The sequence below is a fragment of the Schistocerca gregaria genome, chromosome 6 (genome assembly GCF_023897955.1).
Source record: "Schistocerca gregaria isolate iqSchGreg1 chromosome 6, iqSchGreg1.2, whole genome shotgun sequence".
In the NCBI taxonomy this organism is placed as follows: domain Eukaryota; kingdom Metazoa; phylum Arthropoda; class Insecta; order Orthoptera; family Acrididae; genus Schistocerca; species Schistocerca gregaria.
In genome coordinates this window covers 340,031,478-340,047,919 of record NC_064925.1, presented here as the reverse complement: position 1 = coordinate 340,047,919, position 16,442 = coordinate 340,031,478, and the positions used below count along the sequence as shown (strand labels likewise).

General features: G+C 40.8%; 1 protein-coding gene across 3 annotated transcripts in view; it reads left to right on the top strand.

The window, feature by feature from the left end:
- Nucleotides 1–1,404: 1,404 nt before the first annotated feature.
- Nucleotides 1,405–16,442, top strand: part of LOC126278262 (lysM and putative peptidoglycan-binding domain-containing protein 2) — a 40,903-nt gene continuing 25,865 nt past the window's right edge. Inside the window, exons 1-2 of one of the 3 annotated variants that reach the window (XM_049978264.1) lie at nucleotides 1,405–1,895; nucleotides 2,473–2,729. In XM_049978264.1, the coding sequence (XP_049834221.1) occupies nucleotides 1,728–1,895; nucleotides 2,473–2,729 (425 nt within the window). In that variant the 5' untranslated portion in view covers nucleotides 1,405–1,727. The remainder of the gene's footprint in view (nucleotides 1,896–2,472; nucleotides 2,730–16,442) is intronic. The other 2 variants (XM_049978265.1, XM_049978263.1) reach the window with 2 other exon arrangements.

The following is a 16,442-nucleotide window of genomic DNA, read 5'->3' as shown; positions in this document are numbered from 1 at the left end:
TGAAAGTTACCGTTTCTTCCTGGTGAGGAAAGCTGGACCATCTATTCAATGTTTTCTGTTAACAGCAGAAAACGTTGCTAACAGAAAACGTTGCATAGATGGTGTAGCTTTCATCACCACGGAGAAACAGAAACTTTCAACAAAAACGTTTTCTATGCGAGACGGATGTGAGTGTTCAAGAACGCCTCAGGGAATTCTCAGATGAAGACTGTGATGACAGTAATAATGGCCCTGAATTCGAGTAATTAATTATCACAATACTAATTCGGAGAAGGAAGCCGAAAGTTATGAGGATGTGACAAGCGATAACAATGAAAAGCGAACTTCTTCAGTAAGAACATTAAGATGTTTTCGGTGGAGAAAACAGAAGCCGCTAAATAAAGTAAGAACAGCAAAGTCAACATTGTCTTGCAGCTGCCTGGATTGCAACAGATATCTGAAAGTCTCGGAGAAAATTTACTGTTTTGCAGATATGAGCTTCAATAAAGAAACAATTTTCTGAACAACGAAAAACGTCATCCTTTTGTTGTTCTCGTTTGAAATGGAAAACGACTTATCTGTGTCAACAGCGTGGTGTTCCGATTTGTTTGGAGAAATGTAGGAGGGTCTGTGTGAAATACATACAGACTGAAAGCAATTACTATTTTATTCAGGGCCTCAGAAGAATAATAGAGTAATTACGCTCTTCTTGATTTTTAAAATAAAAATTTGGCGAAATTTCTTCCTTGATAGAATTATGGGGTGGAATAATCGCTCTAAGGCTGAAACGACGAATAGTAAACTCAACGTTGATTCCAAATACAATTTGTTGTAACTGAAATGTGTTTTTCCATACAGTTATGTTGCGAATCTGTAATATCTCCCTGGTGATAATGTGTGAGTAATCAGAGAGGTAACTATGTGCTGTTATTTTAGTAGTACGGAAATAATAAAAACAAACTGCAAATTTTGCTATGTTTTAATTTTCAAAGTGTTTTAAATTCTGCGTTGTGTAAAAAATGCAAATTTCCATCAAGTTTGCTTCCCGGAAGTGTATCGAATAACAGAATGACATGAAAATATATATTCACCAAAACAGTGGTTTTATGACTAAGAAATAAAAAGCCGGTCTGAGAGACTCCTCAATAGTAGTTGTGTTCCTGTCAACATCCGTAGTAGCTAAGAGTTAATTTCACCACACATTTTGATCAATAAATTATAAGCTACAGCTGAACGGAGAAATTGACATTGTTATTGTAATAAATTACATACAGGCCAAAAAAAGCTCCATAAAAGTTCCACGCACAATGGACTCCTTGAAAATATTACGTTTGACCTCCCGTGTAAGTGCTAATTTTACTCTTGCCAATTCTTTATTGTTTCGCACGGTTATCGTTTTATGTACATGAGACTACTCTGTTTGTGTATTTGAAGCCCGCGGTCATTCGGCATAGATATAAGGTGTACTACAATCGCATTTGTGTTACGACATTTAACAGTGGATGGGCTACTCTAGTTTCGTTTTAGTAATCTACGAAGATAATGTAGGTTTGCCATTATTTTTATACTGTCCATAGTCAATATATGTGTATATCATTTGCCTAATTTTAACGATTGGCGATTGCTAGAAAGCTTACCGGTGGTTCAGATAGATAGCACTAGCGGCAAACATAAGACACACACAAGAAGCATGGAGAGCAAGGTAGCGAGTGTTTTGCTTAATAGGAGTAGTTGACTTTTAATATAACATGGCAAGTAGCACGACAGACGAAAAACAGTCGATCAGAGAATCTGCGAAACAACCTAAAAAGTATGGCAGCTTTTGTAATCATGTTAGCCGGCAAGATAACTGTATCAAACACATAATAGTGGAAGGCGATACTCTGCAAGGAATTGCTTTGAAATACGGTGTAACTGTAAGTATGACATATCAATGAAAATAGTTGTAACAGTGTGTCTCACAGCCGTAGAAATATCTGCTGACTGCATACAGCAGCTGTGTTATCATATTCAGCCTACCGATTGCGGGAGCTAACTACAACATAACAATATTAGTTACACACATAAGTTTTCGGTTTGTATCTAAGACATGTAGTTGTATCGTATAGGACTATGGTCAGTGAAATTCTGCATTACCAAGGAGGAACCTGTTGCTTGAAGATACCTTCCTTAGCACTGGATGTAGATGTGTGTTCTAAATTTCAATGTATCATTTATTGGAATGCTAAATTAATATTAGAAGGTAATACAAGCATAATGAATACCTCTAGCTTGAATTTCACATAATTCCATGTAGACATCGAATTCTGACCAATCAAAATTATAAAGAGTTGCTTCAGAAATGTTGTATTCTTTGATTACCTTTGTTTCATCCTGCTCATTGTGAGAAAAAATGCTATGAGTCAAGTATTTTCTAATGTGGGTCAAATCTAATTTAAGTAGCTATATCACTGAAATATTTCAGTCAATAATGAAAATTAATATTCGACACAGATGGAGCAGATTCGCCGACTTAACCGATTATGGGCAACAGACAGTCTCTTTCTTCGTGAATATTTGCTTATACCAGTACCTGCAGACAAGGCTTTATCAGCAAGCCAGTCATCAACTGATGTTAATCCTGCAAGGTCACCAGGCTCTCCAGACAGCACTCACTCAGAAGAGAGAAGCATCAATGACTTTCTAGTTCATATTGACAATTCCATAGCAAACATGAAAAGTCAAGTGAAGAAAACACAAGGAAATAGTGAGTAAGTTTGCATGCACTTTAAAAATTTCCACCTTCAGAATAACCAGAATTAATTGATAAAAATTCGAATTTAATTCACCCTGACTTATTTTTCTGTGTAGATTACTACATGACTTGCATCATGTTTGAATGTTCCACCTGTAGGTAGAGCACATGCACCTTATTTTTATTGAACATTTAGAATGCATTATCCTCAAAATATTTCTAGTCAGAATGAACAACTTATAGTCATTATTCGCATAAACTTGTCTAATGAAAATTAATTTTTCATATCTTTAATCCTTTTAGTCTAGAGTGTGATATTGCTATTCCTGCCCTCCACTCTGAAATCTTGTTTATGGGGCAGACTGAAGACTGATTTGCAGCTTAGCCTGAGGTCTAGGTTATGTTGGAAAGTGATAATTTGGTTGGCAAAGCCAGTGAATGTAAGAGGTTGTGCTAGCAGATTGGTCTGTATAGTAGTCTAATACTTACATTTGTGTCATATTTGAATGTGCTTTGCCATACTTGACATGCTTTTCGTCACAAAAGCAGAAACTGCTATATAAATTCAGGCAACATACATTAAATAGCAGATAAGTCTTAGATGAGTATTTTGATGCATATTGTGTTCATACACCACACATAAATTACTTACGAAAAATGTAAGGGGATGTCCACCATTGCTTCAATTTGACTGCGCCCACTGTCCCCCTGCCCACCCCAAAATCCCTCAACCAAGCAGATGACATAGACATTTGACTCATTTCATTAGGTTTCCATCTAAAATGTTTTTTTCTAGTAAGTAATCGTAATCTTAAAGCCAACCTTGTTAAGTGTTTGTGGTCAGACCAGTGGTAGTGCATTTTGTAAAAATCTTCATTGGTAGAATCAGATATACTATGTTTTATGTTATATAAGATTTTTATATTTTTGTCAGTGTGTATGGATTAATCTGTGGGCTTATATTCTGGATGGAGACTGCCACTGATTTGATTCTTTTCTGTGATTATTTATCTAGCACCTTAGTAAACAGGATATTGTTAGTGTTGATACAGAATAACTCAAGAAAACAAAAAATTGTGTCCTTTTGTTGGTCAGCATTTTACAGAGCTATTTATAATCTCAGAAGTAAGACTGTGGAGTTTTATGGGAGCAGCTGTTTTTCTCAATTACACTTAGCTAGGTGATGATTCATACAGTCATCAATGCTATAGAAGCTCCTGGCAGTCAACATTTCCTTTATTTAATCTTGAAGATCAAAGTTTTGAATAAAAGTAGGGCTTGGCCCATTATTTCCATATAAAAATAAACCATGATTTGCTTCATAATTTTATATATAGGCCTAGTTGTATAATACCAATAAGTCCTCCAGGAAAAATATTGCAGCCTAATGAAACATTTTAGGTAACCACTACTACATAGAGATCATTAAGTGGGAACATCAGCTAACCTGGAAAACTCTCACAGTTTTAATCTGAGATATTGTTTGTGGTTGTAATGGTATTACAGACACACACTTGAAAGCTAATGTTCAGTAAAGCACTTACGAGAATCTCCATAAATGTGGTATTTGGTGAAAGTCAGATGGCTACAAGTAATACACAATCTATTATTCAAGGGTCAAATATAATAAAAAATTGACATGCACTGCTGAGTAAAGACCTCCTTCGGACTTCTCCATGCATTAGTTTTTAAGTTATAGGTATCTACACCACTCCTGCACTATATCAGGTTTACACTCATCACGAATAAATATTATTCGTACAATGTAAACTGTTTTTGTAAGTACAATGAATTGTTTAAGTGCGAGAAACAAGTTCAAAACATTTTTGAGTGTTTAAACAGTTTAAAATTGTGCTGGATTTGAATTTCGGATCTGAAAACCAGTGCGCTGCCAGTTGGTAACCAAAAAAAAAAAAAAAAAAAAAAAAAAAAAAACGAAAACTGAACTTATAGGTTCGCAGTTTGGGCTGTAGTCTGTCCAACAGTTTTGTGACACTAAAAACAGCATCTTTGGCATTAATTAATGTTAAGGACTGTTACATTATGGTCTATATTCCCCATTAGGCTCTTTAAGTCCTCTTACTGATAATTATAGGCTTGGAAAAAGGGAAAGACATACCAGCTATAGGATTGACTGCCATAGTTTAGTGTTTTCGTCAAATGCTGTTTTCTTTAAACTGAAACATATGTAATTTCTGCTGTGTCCATTTGAAAAGTGTCAATAAAACCTGTAATCACTGTGGATATTTATTGGCTCTATAGTTTCAGAATTTAGACATTGGCAAAATTAAACCATATATGCAAGATTTGATCTACCTTGCACTGATATAATTTCTGCATCTGAGTTGCTTATCAATATTATGTTAGATATTTCTTTTAGCATTATATTTACATCCTCTTAACACACCTAGTGATCAGGATTCTTTTATGATTTGTTTACTTTGTGTGATTCCTAGTGATGAAAGTTTTCACTTCATATGTGACAGTGATTCTTTGGATTAAACTTTTGTGTATCACCTGTTTTTATATGTTAACAGTAAGCTCACAATGGAATGGTCAAATCCGACATGTCAAAATCTACTCTGAAATTTTTTTCACACAGGGAGAATACCGTGAAAGAAATGCTCTTTCAAAATTTTAGCTGCTAAAGCACACTTTTCTCACATGGCATACAGAAAGCTTTGGAGCAAGGCAGATAGATGGATTATTTCATGATTTCTGAAAAGCATTTGACTCAGTACTGCACTTACATTTATTGTCAAATGTTTCATCATATGGGGTATCAAGTGTAATTTGTGACTGGATCGAGGACTTTTTGTTAGAGGGGACACAGCATATTATCTTGGATGGGCTCAGTCAGATGCAGAAGTAATTTTGGGTGTGCCTCAGAGAAGTGTGTTGTGACCATTGCTGTCTATGTTGTATATTAATTACCTTATGGACAGTATTAATGGTAACCTCAGACTTTTTGCAGATGATGTAAATGAAGTACTGTCTGAAAGAACCTGCATAAATATTCAGTCAGATCTTGATAAGATTTCAAAGTGGTGCAACAATTGGCAACTTGCTTTAAATGTTAAGAAATGTAAAATATAGTATCCTATGACTAATATCAGTTAGTTAGAATTGGCCAACTCATACAAATCCCTGGGCATAACACTTCGTAGGGATATGAAATGGAATGATCACAAAGGCTGTAAAGTAGATGGTAGACTTGTGTGTTGGTAGAATACTGAGGAACTGCAATCAGTCTACATAGTAGATTGCTTACAAATCACTCATATACCCCATTCTACAATATTGCTGATGTGTGTGGGACCCATACCAAATAGAACTAACAGGAGATAATGAACTATTGCGGAGAAGGGCAGCACGAGTGGTCACGTGTGGGGAAAGTGTTACAGTGATGCTGTAGAAACTGAGCTGGTAGGTGGACGTAAACTACCCAGAGAAAGTCTGGTAACAAAGTTAAAAGATTGGTTTCAAATGATGACTAGAAATATGCTACAATCCCCTACACATAGCTCACATGGGCATCATGAGGACAAGATTAGAATTATTATGGCACATACAGAGGCATTCAAACAATCATTCTTCCTGCACTGCACTCCACATGTGAATGGAATAGTAAGAAACACTAATAACTGGTGCAGTAAGATCCCTGTGCCATGCACTTCGCAGTGGTTTGCAGAGCATGGATGTAGATTTAGATAAAAAAAGGTAAAGTTACTCATTTTTGTTGCACAAAGAACCGCTAATAACAGTGATTTGCGAAACTTACAGCCTAGCAAGCAAGTCATTTAGTTAGCAGACACATCTGCAGCAAGAGAACGTAGCACTGTGTAAGTCCAGATTACACACAAGTGTATTTTAATCGCTTAAACCATACCAAAAATGTCTCAAATCATTAATTTTTTTGAGCTGGTTGCAGTTCATATTGGCAACTGAACTGTTGCAGATGTAATTGTTATAAAAGTGTCTGCCACAGGAAAAAAATAAAGGCAATGAATGATGTTGTATTACAAATGACTTCTCAATAGAGACTAATTTGTTGACATGAAATACAATAATTCATGTCGGTTGTTATAATTTTTTTTATTGTATTAACAATGAAATAGTTCCTTGTTTATTCCTTGAAGTCATTTCAAAAATGCAAGGTACCTATTGGATGACGAAAACAAATGTTTTCCTTACACTAGGCATATCTGATAAAAGAAAAATTTATGCATTCAGGCACTTCACAGTAATTGTTAATTTTATTTAGACGGAACTGGAATGGGGAAAGAAATGTTTGTGGCCATTGTTATATGTACCATGAATACTTGCTCAAATTTGTAAAATGTGGTGATGCAAACTGACAATGTGAAAATGACTGAACTTTACCAATACTGTTCTGCTGATAAATCAGAAACGACAAAGAGCTATCAGAAATTATATTGTCAGACAATTTTTTAAAAATTGCTTTAAATGTTTGAAATATTTTATAATAGAGGTTTAGTAACACTATTAGTTCCTGGTGGAATCCTAACTATATTAAATCTTACCATCATCATCCTAAAGACAGAGGTGTTGCTATGTCCAGACCAAAAATCCAACAAAAACAATTATTTTCTGCAAATGGTAAGAAGACAATGAAAATTCTTCTCCCCTTTTCCCAGACTTTCCAAAGTCAATTGTAAAATCTTTGCAGGTAATAGGCTCTTTTTTAAATTTTGGTCCTAATTTGCCTCGAGGTTACTGAAGACTGATGTGAAACTGTGGAAATGCTAATCCACTTCTACTTATCATTGGCATTGTCATATATGAATGTATCGTAGCACTCATATCCTCACAGATAACTTTCTTTCTTTAAAATGAAAAATTGCAGTTTGCTCATACTGCTTATATGAAACCTGACTTGTCTTTATGCAAGACATTTTAGGGGCTAACAAGAAGCTTCGTCCTCATGTCGGCTAAGTATTTCTCTATAGTATTACCTGTTACTTGAGGTAAACTACGTAATTTTGCAACCTTCTTTTCATCTAATGTTCTGAAACTGTTTAGCCAGGTCAAAGAAGCTTGGAAATCAGTAGTGTTCATCTCACTTGCAATTCAGAGTGCCCAGTCTCGTAGATCTGACTCGGTACATGTTCATTGACGCTCATGAGAAATTATTAATCTTTCAAATAGTTTTTTGTTCATGCTTCTGTTAGCTTTGTTTTGGCACTTTTGTACTTACTGTAAAATGTATCTTCCCTTCATACAATTCATGTTCAGATTTTAAGAAACAAAATAGGCTTTCCACACTGCTTAGGTTTCTGTTTCCTCCCTCCTTCATTTACTGAAAAAATGTAGTCTCTTTTGTGTCAGTGAATACTATTATTTTTGGATCTACATATTTTCCTTGGGCTAGGAAGCTACTGTATTTTATGTTGTGTACCTTATGTACAATCACCATTTGAACCACAGATCATTGGAATTGAGTTTTTTCCTGTTTCTGCTAATCTTTCCACAATGTCTTATGAAATGGTGACCTCATTCAAATGAACCTGTGAAATTAGCTGATAAATAATACATGTGGGTCTTCAGGATAATTACATGAATTTTTCATATTTCATCTATGCAAGGTTGAAAGCATTGTGTTAGACATCACTGTGGAGCCTGCACAGACATACGCTTTCAGCAAACATTTATGAAGAAAATTAATTCAATTTTATCTCCACAGTTAACGCTTAGCTATACTGCAAAGGCAACTATTTATTATTATGGGTATTAAGTGAATATCTAATTCAAGCAAATAAACAGTGACCAGTTGTCAGAGAAACCATCAACGGAAACTGAAATCCTCTTTATAAATTAAGATAAAGTTGTGTCATGTTATCAGTTCATGTTTGTGCCATCAACGAAGGATATGTGCCGGCTAAATTGTGCCTGTGCTGTTTGATATGGATATGCTAGGGGTGCACGTTCCCCCAGTTGTCTGATGTGCTAAGAGTTTGACAATTTTCAATATTTTTTTGAAAAGTACTGCTAAAATTTTGAAAGCTTTTCTTTCAGTGTGTTCTTCCTGTATTAAAAAAAAAAAAGAAAAAAAAGAGGGCAGGTTCTAAAATGTTGGATTGGACTGTTATCTTGCCAGATGTATGTGTTGCCACATGTAGTCGACTATATTTTTGTATGGATTGTTTGATCTGGCACGCTTTGCCAAGCTTCATACAAGTATGTTGTGGTACTGCCTTGAGCAGTCTCGTTTAAATTTGCGTGGTTTCACAGAAAAGATATTCTCAGTAACATCTGTTACTACTGTTAATCGGTGGTGTTCTATGATCTTGTGATCCAAATTCAGGTATATTTTTTGTATCAATCCCTCTCTTCCCCTCTGTCCCTTTCCTGCCCCTCATGCACAGGTGCCTAACCCACTGTGGGGATTTAGCTCTGTGTTTGGCTAACACAAGAGTCCAGAGATCCCTTGCAATAGTGTTTTTATACTGCAAGTTTCATATCTAATTGTCCCTGCATACACTCACTTTCAAGACTGGGCTTAGAGCAGATTCTCAGTAACTCCTCCATGTCATATGAGGTAGCTAAATGGAGTACCAGCTTAGGCAGGCTTCCCCATTCACAGCATGACTATGACTGGGGCTTCTTTTTGGTTTAAAGCACCACAACTTTTGGCTTATTGTTTTCTGCCTCACTTTAGGATTATATCCTTTCCCTCTTTTTTTCTAAATTTTATAGTTGTGCAGGCTGCCATGGGAAGGACACACTACATGGCACTAACTTAATCCGTAGGTCATAAAGATCGTGTGCACACCTGAAGCTGTCAGATGTGGAAAGGTCATGATGTAAACTCTAGATTGTAAACTCCCTACGCAAGCTGTGAGAAGATTCGATCAGAGTGAGCAGCTTCAAGATGGGTGATCTGTAAATGGAACCCACCAAATTAGTCTGAACAAGTGGCCATACCAAACTAGCCATTTCAACAGAGCAAGCTAGCAGTTACAATGCAGAAAGTTAAAATTCTGTAGTGTTCCCATCTGTGGCCACCCCATGGGATGAGGAATAGGCTTGAGGAAATGGAACGACACAGTTTACACCATCGAGGATGCCATATTATATGTTTTATGCTTATACACTTGCCTTTGAAGGGAACATTTCACCTGGGATTAGGCATGGTCTGCCTAATTTATAGCCAAAATAAAGTTCATACAGGGTGTCCAGAAAAGGGCTCCCTAATTTCAAAATTAAATATCTCGAAAACAAAGATCGATAGAGGAATGCAGTAAAAGTTATGTTTATTGTGAAAGCTGTAAGAAGTTTATACAGCAGTTAGAAATAATAGTTACAAAAGCTGCTAACAGATGGCGCTATATGCTGTACAGCTCATATCATCATACATAAGTGAAATAATCGTATGAAAACAATCTTTGCAAACAATCACATCAGTGTTTTCAAAATGTTCGCCATCGGCACTACAGAGATGGCGCAAACAAAGAATGAAATTCGCCATCACATTTCGTAGTGTCTCAACCAAAATGGATTTACATGCCACAGAGATTGCTAATTCAAGCTCGTCCGGTGTGGCGGGATGCTTCGGGTAGACCATGTCTTTCATTGTGCCTCACAAAAAAAAGTCACAGGGAGTCATATCCGGCGAATATGGAGGCCAATCCATGCCTGCACCAGTAAATTTGGGATATTCCAAAGCAATGACTCGATTCCCAAAGTATTCCTCAAGAAAGCGAAACACTTGTTCGGTCTGATGTGGTCGGGCTCCATCTTGCCTAAACCATTCAGTACCTGGTCGATCCTCCAACACTTGCTGTGTGGCGACAAATTGTTCCAAAATAGCAACATAATGTGCACCAGTGACAGTTTCTCGAATAAAAAAAGGGCCAATAATGCCTCTGCTGCATACTGTAGCCCACACAGTAACTTCAGGAGAATACAGGGGTTTAGCTTCACACCAATATGGGTTTTCGGCGCCCCAAAATTGCCAGTTCTGCTTATTCACATATCCATTCAGGTGGAAGTGTGCTTCATCTGTAAACCAGATGCAACCAACATCAAATCCTTCACTATCAATCATTGTGAGCATCTCATTAGCAAAGGCAACCCTTCGTTGCACAGCTTGTACGAGTCTGGCCTGGTGCGTTTGAATTTTGAATGGAAGCATGTGTAGGCTCTTTCTCAGTATTTTCTACGTGCTGTAATGCTTCAAACCAGTCTTAGATGCAATTCTACGGACGGATGACATTGGATTTCGCTGAATAATTCCAGAAACTGTGTCGATATTTTCAGGCATAACTGCGGTTTGCTTGCGGCCAACATGCCCCACTAGATCATCAGTTATGCTGCCTGTTCGTTGAAATTTTGTGAAGAGCGTACGAATGGTTTTTGCATTGGGTTCTTTTGGAACATTAAATCATGCTTGAAAACTTCACCTTGTTGCCGTAGGACTCTCTTGTAACCTGTGGTACTCTAGCACCAGAAAAACGCGTTGTTCAATGGAGTACATGGTTTTGATCTCTTCCTTCGGTATGCTAACCTCCTTTCACGTTTCAATAATGGAACTAATCACTCTGGGCTTCGGAACACTATTTATACTAGGCATTACGTATGGTGATTACAGCACCATCTGTTTGCAGCTTTTGTAACTATTATTTCAAACTGCTGTATAAACTTCTTACAGCTTTCACAATAAACATACTGTTAACTGCATTCCTCTATCGATCTTTGTTTTAGAGATATAATTTTGAAATCGGGGAGCCCTTTTCTGGACACCCTGTATGATTTTATCAGTGGGGTTCTCTCTCTTTTGAGATGTAAAAGTTACCTTGCCACAGACGTAACAAAAACTGTTTGGGTGATTAACACACATACAGGGCATTGTTAGTATGCAAACTAACTATATACGATCACAAAACAATAAAAATTTGGGAAGTTCTTAATCACACTTATAAACTTTGGTTACAGAATGTCAAACATAGGGTTTTGGTTTCACTGATGTCTGCCTCTCATTAAATATTCATCTAATTGGAAGATAGTGTTTCAGTTTAATGGTACTTGCAAATAACGGAAACAAATGTTAGTACCCAATAATAAATAACTTAGCTTCAGATAAAAGAAATAAAAGTTAATATGCAGTAATAAACAATTCAGCTTAAAATACTAAAATATATTAACATTATGTTAGTAATTGGAGCCCAATGGAGCGATTCTAACTTCATGTTCAGAATCAGCATACCAAAATACACAATTAGTGAAATTTTTCTTTTTTAACAAAATCGTTGTTTCTCAGTGTTATCAATCCTTTATTGAAAACATACTTCAAAAACTTTTACTGTCAAATAACATTAAACTTCTTTCACTAAAATCCTTCCTGGAAATGTGTAGTGCTGGTGGAGTCAACTTACCAATCACATAACAGAATGGACAGTGAATATATTGGATTCTTTCAGAACAAATGTAGTTTTCTTTGAGTCTTTTAGAGTGAAGCTACATTACTTCAGCTACCTTTCCCTTTTTTTAATAGTACAAACATAGTGAAAAGTTACTTCGTCCTCTTAGCCTAAACTACTTTCATCATGACAGTCATTTGGGAAACAATCTTGATACTCACATTTACTGAACAGCAAATTTTCAACAACAGGATAATCAGAACGGCCAGACTCTTTCATCAGTTTTCAGAGACTGACAATTTAATTACGTGAAGCTCATTTTCTGACAAAGAATTATCACACTTCTGGAAGAGATTTTTCTTGACCTTTGAGAGTTCTTCTTTAGTTGTGGATGGCTTCGAACATCTAGGCTAAGGATTGTTTGCATCATTTGTATCTGCAGACAATTTGCACTTTTTTTGTAGTGCACACACATTTTCATTTGATGGTGATTTAAATGATTTTGGGCCAAGGCTCAGTGCAGATTTACCCCCCTGTAGGTTCGGGGGTAAGAATAGGCCCACGGTATTCCTGCCTGTCGTAAGAGGCGACTAAGAGGAGTCTCAAACGTTTTGGTCTTGTGAGATGGTCCCCTAACGGGTTTGACCTCCATCCTTCTAAACTTTCCGAAGAGCGAGCCGATTGGGGAAGGGCGCCTTACGAGGAGCGATGTGTCCATCATACATTACCATCTCTAGCCAGGTTTGTCGTCATCGCTTAGCAGTCCCGCTCACCTACCATCTCTTGGGCGTGGATTTGTTCTTGGGTGCAGTTTATTGCAGTCTGCTATGCTGTGTCGTTTTATGCGCCAATGACGATATTGGACTACATCACCTGAAATCCAGCACGGTAGCCAGTCCGTTGTGGTGGGGCCGCCATGTACCCTGTTGGTTGTAGCCCCCTGACTACACAGGGATCGCTCTGCTGATGCCAGCGCCGTTAACTCCCCACGTATGCCAAGGAGTAGATGCCTATCTCCTTGGGGCATTGGGACTCCCGGCAATGGCCATTCTGCCAGGTGGTCGTTGCTGAGGCTGGGTGGCGCCCGTGGGGAGGGCCCTTGGTCGGAGTAGGTGGCATTAGGGCGGATGACCCGCAATGAAGCGTGGTACATCATCTCTTGCTGGCGGCCAGCCGCCAGCAGTCTCTAAGCGTTCCAGGGCTCAATACAACGCAACTACATATGACCCCAAATCGTTCCCCTCCCTGGCTACCCCATGGGAGGAACGAAAGACTAAGGATGCCAGCAAACCATACTCGCCTGGTGTGTACAAGAGCTGATGGTGAATCCTTTACATCCATGAAGCCTCAGTTCTTCGTTGAGCACTTAGAGGACAAGTTCGGGGAGGTGGAGGGCTTGCCCAAAATGCGCTCGGGCTCGGTTTTGATCAAATCGGCGTCCTCCGCCCAGCCCCGCCGGTTACTCGATTGTAACAAGCTGGGGGATGTTCCGGTTACAATCACGCCCCATAAGAGTCTTAATATGGTCCAGGGCATAATATTCCATCGGGACCTTCTATTGCAGTCCGATGACGAGCTTCGCGCCAATTTAGAGCGGCGAGGTGTTCACTTCGTCTGGCGCGTACATCGTGGTCCAAGGGATAAGCATGTTGCCACCGGTGCCTTCGTCTTGGCCTTCGCGGGTGATACTTTACCTGAGAAGGTCAAGGTGATGGTCTATCGTTGTGACGTCAAGCCATATATCCCTCCCCCGATGCGGTGCTTTAAGTGCTGGAAGTTCGGGCATATGTCTTCCCGCTGTACTTCCAGCCTCACATGTCGAGATTGTGGACACCCATCACGTCCCAATACTCAATGTGCTCTGCCTCCCATCTGTGTAAACTGCGGAGAGCACCACTCGCCTTGCTCGATGGACTGCAGGATCTTCCAGAAAGAGCGCAAAATCATGGAGTATAAGACCCTGGACCACCTGACATACACTGAGGCCAGGCAGAAGTTCGAACGCCTCCATCCTGTTCGAATGGCTGCCTCTTATGCCGCGGCTACTACCGTTATGGCCCCATTAGCTCTCCCTCAGACTGCCACCTCTCAGAGCTGGAATGCTACACCTGCCCCCTTGATGGTGGGGGGCACTTCACTCCCTGCTGCTCCTGCACTACCTGCCTCAGGAGCAGCAACCCCCCAACCATCGGGGACATCAGTCCCCACTTCTAAGCTGGGGAAGCCTCAAACTTCCCCGGCTCGAATAGCACGGAAAGGGTCCCTTGGGTCCCTTCCTTCCCAGGTTTCCGCCTCTGGGAAGGGTGACGTCAGCCAATGGAAGAAAAGCAGACCAGCGGCTGGTCGCAGGGCTTCCCGCTCCTCCTCCGTCCCGGAGACTGACTCGCTGGAGCCCTCCCAGCCAATGAAACCCAAGGACCAGAGAGACAAGACGAAGAAGAAGACCTCTAAGGCCAAGGACCACGCGGTGGCATCCACCCCACTGCTCCCTACAGGCTCTGCGTCTGAGGATAAGGTAGAGATCCGGGCATCCGCTGAGGACCTGGATCTCGCCGGACCCTCAGACACCATGGAAGCAGATTGTACTGGTCCTCCATCGGTGGCAGCAGGTGACCCAGTGGCGTGATCTGCCTCCTCGGCCCCTTCACGCCTTTTTCGGACATGGACAAAGCGATACTCCAGTGGAACTGCAGCGCTTTTTTCCACCACCTTGCCGAGCTTCGCCAACTCATCAGCAGTCACCCTTTCCTCTGCATTGCCCTACAGGAAACTTGGTTTCCGGCAATGCGGACCCCTGCCCTACGTGGGTATCGGGGTTATTACAAGAACCGGGCAGCTTATGAGAGGGTATCTGGTGGAGTCTGTGTCTACATCCTTAACTCTTTCTACAGCGAATGTGTACCTCTTCACACACCTTTAGAGGCTGTCGCTGTAAGGATGTGGACGCCTCAGCCTATTACTGTCTGCATTTTGTATCTTCCGCCAGATGGTGATGTCTCGCGTCATGTGTTGGCTGCATTGATAGCACAACTGCCTCCTCCTTTTGTGTTACTGGGCGACTTTAACGCCCATAACCCCCTGTGGGGTAGCGCCGCGATTACTGGCCGGGGTAGAGATGTCGAGACTCTTCTCTCGCAGCTTGACCTCTGCCTCTTAAACACGGGAGAGCCGACACATTTCAGCGTAGTCCATGGCACATTTTCGGCCATCGACCTTTCTATCTGCAGCCCCGGACTTTCACCATCCATCCACTGGAGTGTCCATGAAGACTTATGTGGTAGTGACCATTTCCCCATCTTTCTGTCACTACCACAGCGTCACTCTTCTAAATGCCCCTCCAGATGGGCTCTGAATAAGGCTGATTGGGGCTTGTTCTCCTCTCTCGCCACTATCGCACCTCCTTCCCCTGACACCATTGATGCGGTGGTTCAGTTGGTCACCACCGGCATCCCCCCCAGGGGGCTCGCGGTCCTTTCGTGAGTACGTGCGTGGCGAGCACGGGGCCCCGAGCTATTGCAGCCTTCCTTCTTTTTCCGGGCTGCATTTCCTTTCCCTTCCCCTCCTTTCCTGTCCTTCATCCTTCCCTCCGACCTCTCCTCTCCCTCTCTTGGTGTCCCTACTTATGGTGTCCTTCCTTATGTTGGCCCTGCTATTCTCCTGGTTCTGTTGACCTTGCAATTCGGCCTTGTTCTGTAATTCCTTCATCCTTTTGGTATTCTCTGGTCCCCTCTGGGGTTTGACCTCCATCACTAAATTTTCTTCCGTAGTGTGAGCCATTTGGGGAAGAGCACCTTACCTAGTGTCTCTGGCGTGTGCCATCATCATTGATTCCATCGTTTCCTTTACGTCGTTGTTTGACGCTAGGGTCCATAGCCAGCACGGTAGCCAGCCCGTGTGGTGGGGTCGCTATGTACCCTTTTGGTTGAGCCCCCTGAAAACACAGGGATCACACGTCTGATACCTGAGCTGTGACCTCCTCATGTAAGCCTAGGAGTGGTTGCTTGTCGTCCTGGAGCATCGGAACTCCCAGCAATGGCCGCCGTGCCAGACGGCCCTTGCTGTGGCTGGGTGGCGCCCATGAGGAGAGCCCCTGATCGGAGTGGGTGGTATCAGGGCGGACACTATGCTCATGAAACGCATAAGAGTCCACAACTCTGGCCGTTCTCCGGCCGTCTCTTTGACTGGAAAAGATTCTTCACGTGCTGCTTCCTCTGCCCCTTCCGCCTTCCCTTCCGTGGCTACCCCCTGGGAGGAGGGCCAGGCTCGTCGGCTGGGGGCGAAACCTTTCCCTCGCTATCTGGTTTGCGCCAGAACTGATGGGGATACTTTTACTCATACGAAACCTATGT